This window comes from Brachyhypopomus gauderio, chromosome 7 (assembly GCF_052324685.1).
Source record: "Brachyhypopomus gauderio isolate BG-103 chromosome 7, BGAUD_0.2, whole genome shotgun sequence".
NCBI lineage: Eukaryota > Metazoa > Chordata > Actinopteri > Gymnotiformes > Hypopomidae > Brachyhypopomus > Brachyhypopomus gauderio.
The window spans coordinates 22767552-22773067 of record NC_135217.1 but is presented as its reverse complement, the minus strand read 5'-3'; the positions used below and the strand labels follow the sequence as shown (position 1 = coordinate 22773067).

General features: G+C 43.6%; 1 protein-coding gene across 2 annotated transcripts in view; it reads right to left on the bottom strand.

The window, feature by feature from the left end:
• dlec1 (DLEC1 cilia and flagella associated protein) overlaps positions 1-4781 on the bottom strand; it is an 18912-nt gene extending 14131 nt beyond the window's left edge. For both annotated transcript variants that reach the window (XM_077012658.1, XM_077012659.1), the window contains exons 1-10: positions 4459-4781; positions 4089-4229; positions 3614-3770; positions 3318-3428; positions 2919-3112; positions 2599-2807; positions 1255-1342; positions 1018-1105; positions 442-615; positions 202-338 (exon numbers count right to left, since the gene is read on the bottom strand). In XM_077012658.1, the coding sequence (XP_076868773.1) occupies positions 202-338; positions 442-615; positions 1018-1105; positions 1255-1342; positions 2599-2807; positions 2919-3112; positions 3318-3428; positions 3614-3770; positions 4089-4229; positions 4459-4542 (1383 nt within the window). In that variant the 5' untranslated portion in view covers positions 4543-4781. The remainder of the gene's footprint in view (positions 1-201; positions 339-441; positions 616-1017; positions 1106-1254; positions 1343-2598; positions 2808-2918; positions 3113-3317; positions 3429-3613; positions 3771-4088; positions 4230-4458) is intronic.
• Between the last annotated feature and the right edge of the window lie 735 nt (positions 4782-5516).

The following is a 5516-nucleotide window of genomic DNA, read 5'->3' as shown; positions in this document are numbered from 1 at the left end:
TTCACCTGAAACCTTCTTAAATGGAGTCATATCACTAGAGTGTGAAGCATAATTGTGAAACTTTTATAAGAAACATATAATCAAGGGCAGGCATACAGTAGTTTGCTAAAAGAAACTCTGTGATGTGGAGCTGGTGTAGGGCTGCTGTCTGGATGTCTTGCTGGTCTAAGCCTCCAGTGTTACTCTCTCATGCCTGTTTACCCGGAGGCTGGAGGCGGGCCACTGGCTTTTCGACATGATGCAGAAAGTTCCAGCACTCTGTCCCTCATTACGACACACCACCTCCATGAACTTCACTCCTCCCACCAGACAGTAGCCGTAGTCCAGGACAGGGGGCACTGGGTGTCCAGACACAAGATAAGATTCAATCCACACCTAAATCAAGCGTAGTGTGTTCAAGAGCAGGTGGCCCCACCCTCCTGGCTCCTCCCGTCCACTCACATGTCAGCACAGGCGGGGGTCTGTGCGCCTCCACAGGCACGATGAGAGGATATGGGGACTGCGTCTCCACCACCAGGAAGTCTTCGTAGTCCGCCAGGGAGTCAGGGGCAAAACGCACTGTGTACTGGCAGCTCAACCCAGGGGCCACAATGCCCCCCTCCCCAGGGAACCTGCCTGAGAAACCACACCTCTATTAGACCACACCTCTTTAGTTTTAGGCCCACCTCTGTTAGGCCACACCTGTGTTAGGCCACACCTCTTTAGTTTTAGACCACACCTCAGCAGGACCACACAGCTGCACACCAACACCTTCTTGTGAATCAATGTTGTAACCCCATCATTCTACATAAATGACCTATTCTAACATCCTGCCACTGTTTTCTAATAATGACTGTTATTTATAAGTGCTATCAGTTCCACAATATTTGCAATTGGATAATTCTTCCTGATTCCGTGATTATTTCAGCCACTTCAGGTGAAAAGTCCTATGAGAACCTAAATCAATTAACTGCTTTAAAGGGGGATATTTCACTGGTGATGGGGTTGACTTGTCACACTGTTTTGATGGACACTCACCTAGACCAATAGAGAAGTGTGGAGTGGTGGGCGGGATCACACGTATGTGACGACTGGCAGCTGTCGTATTGAGTAGCTCCACTGTGGTCTAAAAGAGATTAAATTAGCCACTTCACTAACTTAACTTAACTTAACTAGCCACTTAATGTTACACATTTCCCTGCCTTGTGCTACCAAGGTAATAAATGGTGTGGCATAACTTTAAACTAAATATTATTCCATATATAAGCCCTGTACCTCAAAGACTTGTCCAACGTGGTAGTCAGTGAACAAGACCACGGGCGGGTTGGCTATGAAAACAGGTACTGGCACTTCAGGGCTGGTGCTAAAAAGATGGGAGGAGGGTGGAGGAGATGAGAGGAGGGTGGAGAAGATGGGAGGAGGGTGGAGGAGATGGGAGGAGGGTGGAGAAGATGGGAGGAGGGTGGAGGAGATGGGAGGAGGGTGGAGAAGATGGGAGGAGGGTGGAGGAGATGGGAGGAGGGTGGAGAAGATGGGAGGAGGGTGGAGGAGATGGGAGGAGGGTGGAGGAGATGGGAGGAGGGTGGAGGAGATGGGAGGAGGGTGGAGAAGATGGGAGGAGGGTGGAGGAGATGGGAGGAGGGTGGAGGAGATGGGAGGAGGGTGGAGAAGATGGGAAGAGGGTGGAGGACAGACGCTATCAAACATGGCCACATAAGCACAACCCCCACAGAAAATAAACATTAAATCCTGGAACATTAAATTCATATCTTCACTATGTTTTAGGATTGTTGGAGAAGGCAGATGAGCCAATTGCTAAGAATGGAGACCAACTGTAAACCCACCCACCTGAAAGGAGACCATGAGAGTCTGTAAACCCAGTGACATGTCTGTTAAAACCATTCAATTACATATAGGAGAGACGAAGTTAGACTCAAATGACTGGCTGCTTCACCAGTGAAGAGGAAGCCACATCCCAACCTGTAGTGGAGCTGAAAGCATTCTTAGGCAATCACGTTTGATAGCCTGATGAAAGTGTCTTCAGCAGTGGTGCTTACGTTGTGGAAAAACTGGAAATGCAATGAAGTACTGCATTGATTTCCTTTGTGTTTGTAGATAACATGGATACACAGACAGTGATCATTTGGTGAATAAAAAAATGCATGTGTTAGCACACGTTTGTCATAAGAATGGGAATGACCATCATCAGCCTGACAGGCTGCAATTTGAGCCACCCAAATTAATAACAAACACTAACAGCCATGTTTGCTGGGGCCTGGTCACATGGCTCGATGTTTGAGCTTCAGATAAAAGAACCTTTGCTAAAATAATCCACCATGACATAATACATTTGTACACCGAGCAAGGCATAAAGAACATAAGGAGATGTATGATGTATGTATGATGTATGTATGATTCCATGTTGCAATTATCTTGCAGTCCATCACACATTTTATGGTTTTTCTTTGTTTGTTAGTTTGTCTCTGTACAACATACTGTATTTGGGGAAAAACTATGAGGATAAAATCCAGAATGTGTGTTCTAATGGAAGAGAATGTGCATCTAAACTGGGTAACCCACACTGGATGTCCAGTCCCCTCATGTTCGAGGCAGGCCTACCTCTCTGTCTTGCCCCTTGCCGCCCCCTCCTCTCTCCACTCTGGCATGATGAGAGATCTGCCCCCACGCTGGCCACTCAGGGGCTGAAAGTGAGGGTTACGCAGGTAGTTGTGGCCTTCTCTGACCTTCTGGAGGGTCGACTTCAGCTGCGCCTGATCCCCAGAACTCGGCTTCTCCGTCTGCGAAGTTTGGCGCACCCACTGCGCCTTCTGAGATGCACACATGAAGAAACATCAAATGTGTGTTCACTGTGATGCACCATTAAGAGCGAAGGAGCTGCGGGTCTGGAGCACTGGTGTGATGAGCTGGAAGGGCGTGACCTGAGCAGAGCTACTCCTGATGGAACTGGGCTCCCATGAGGAGACCAGAGTGCACGTCTCCTCCGACTCCTCCAGCAGTGTTTGGGCTGTGCGCTCAGGAGGCAGGATCAGCGTGTAGCCGTCGTCCTGGGGCTCCGTGCACACGCGATTCTGGAAAGAGATAGTTGGCCTGGTGTAGCCTGGGCTAGATTTGCCTATGGAGAAAAGGCAAATATGAACATCAAAATACGACCCACTTTTAATGCAACTGGTGGCCATGTTCATTTCAGACTTAAACAGTTTCACACTCAACCCAAACCACACCGGCTACACAGACACATGGTATTTTTGATTTTGAAGAATGTTATTATATTATAAGCAACAATTAACCTGACTAGGCCGTAGTCAATGTAAGATTACCTTGTGGTGCTTTGATGAGTGGAACTTGCTCTGTTATGTAGTCTTGGGGGCAAATCAAGTTATTACTTTTGAGTAGCTTGTTGTCCACACACCACAGAAAGGGGGACTTGACTAACCGGGCAAAAAATAAAACGTGAAAACTGAGAAATGATCTTAAGCAAACTTTTCACAATGTACTGTAGGATGAATGTGTCTGTGAGTTAGAAAAGATAGAAATCAAATATCATGAATATCAAGGAGATTAGAGATGAGAGGAGGAGATTAGAGGTGTTTAGTTTAGGTCTGTGAACAGATACCTGGCGGTAGGCCCAGATGATGGTAGCCTTTTCCTGCCTCATCCAGGATCTGAGCCTGTACATACTGCTCTCTAGTGTCGGCCTGCAGCCGGGCCTGGATAATGTGGTTCTCCAGCATATCAGTGTCTCTAATACGCCTTTTGTACCTCAAATGGATCTAAATGTGGAACCACTCATTAAATTGATACAAATTAATGCAAATGGATGAAAACAAACTCCCAAACATTCAAATGTTTGCAGAACTACAGAATATATACAAACAAAAGAAGTATAAAAGACAAAGGAGGACTAGACTCCAGCAGGAGGGGCATGTCTGGCGAAACCTATCAATAGCAGTTCACTCTGAGTTCAAATGAAATGGAAGCCCCATCAGAACATTGAGTTAGACTCACTGAACGTCTGGGTGAATAAGGAATGGATAGAGGATGAAACTCTTATTTTTAAATACATTTGTCAGAGTGGAAGGTTAAAGCACCTGCTGAAGGTCTTCCACATATTTGTCATGACAGGTGTTATCACCCCTGCGTGACTTGATGAGACTGGTGACAGTGTTTTTTCCAATAACCTCTGTGGTGTAGAGGTCTTGGAAAATACTTGCTAATAGTTGAGAAATATCCTGTAAATTACAAAAAAACCGATCTTAATCGGACACAAATTTGAAAAATATGTCAACATCTACAGAAAGAAATATTACCGACTGAAACGACCAACTTTATCTGTTTTTACACATGTAGCCTATAGTATAAAAAGTTATTTTTGTACTTTAAAAAAGACTACCCAGTATACTAAAGGCATACGTTTATCAAACGCTTATTGAAGTTACAGGATGTTTAAATAATCTTTACCTGCGATGCCTTTGATGCTGGTTTGTGTCGGTTCATTGAGGATTCAATGTCACCGTCAGATTTTCCCTCAGAATCTCTCTCCATGTTTGCAGGCTCCTAACTAGCTTGCTCGCTAACGTTAACTTGATACCTAAATATGTACCCGTATAAAGTTACTATATCCAGTTTGACTGACAGAATAATTTCAGAGTGGATTACAAGTGTTTATATTTTATTTCATATTTTATTTAATAATTCAAATTATTAGATTGTATTTGTTTATATGAAAATACATCACTCGCTAAAGGGATGTGCAAGATGTACAAGAAACATTTCTTCCCAGCTTTTTTTATGTGGCGGCCATTTTTGTCCACAATATGTTACTATAGTAACATCGCGTTGTTCTTAAAGGGCAAGTGTACATTTGTTTTCGTCTGTTTGTAGATGGAATGTGGTCTTAAATCGTATTCTGTAGACAATCTAAGAGATACCTTTACCGATAAAACAAGCAAAAATGTTTCACTGTATGGAAGATAGATGGCGACGTTCATAGGTTTATCTATGTTCAATCTTTAAGCATGTATTATAGCCTAAACATAAGTATTTGTCATGCCATCAAAGCAGACAGAAAACCATGCTATGGCTGCAGAGATATTGCCCTTGACCTATTTTAGTAACTTCACTGTATTTCCTACAATTTCACTAGCCTGTAGATTTACCACACATTCCTGTAGCTTATGGGTTTTTTTGGTTTTAAATGTTTCATTGTCTAGGCGAAGTCAGTGCTGTCTTTGACATTCAAAAATGTATCTGGTAATATAGGATACTAACATTTTGCTGTCTGATACAAGCTCTTATATTCTCCTAGCATTATTATTATTAGTTTCTAAAGACTAGGCTATATTGTACTTAATCTCAAAGCGTCTGTAAACACAGCTGCCTGCCTTTGGTTGCCATCAACAACATATTATCTTTGCAGCTTTGTGTGGGTAGCTCAGCAGGATAAACTGGAATAGGGAGATTTAAAAACTTCCAACTTAAAATAGAATCTGGAGCTTAAGAGTCTCAAAGAAAAGACT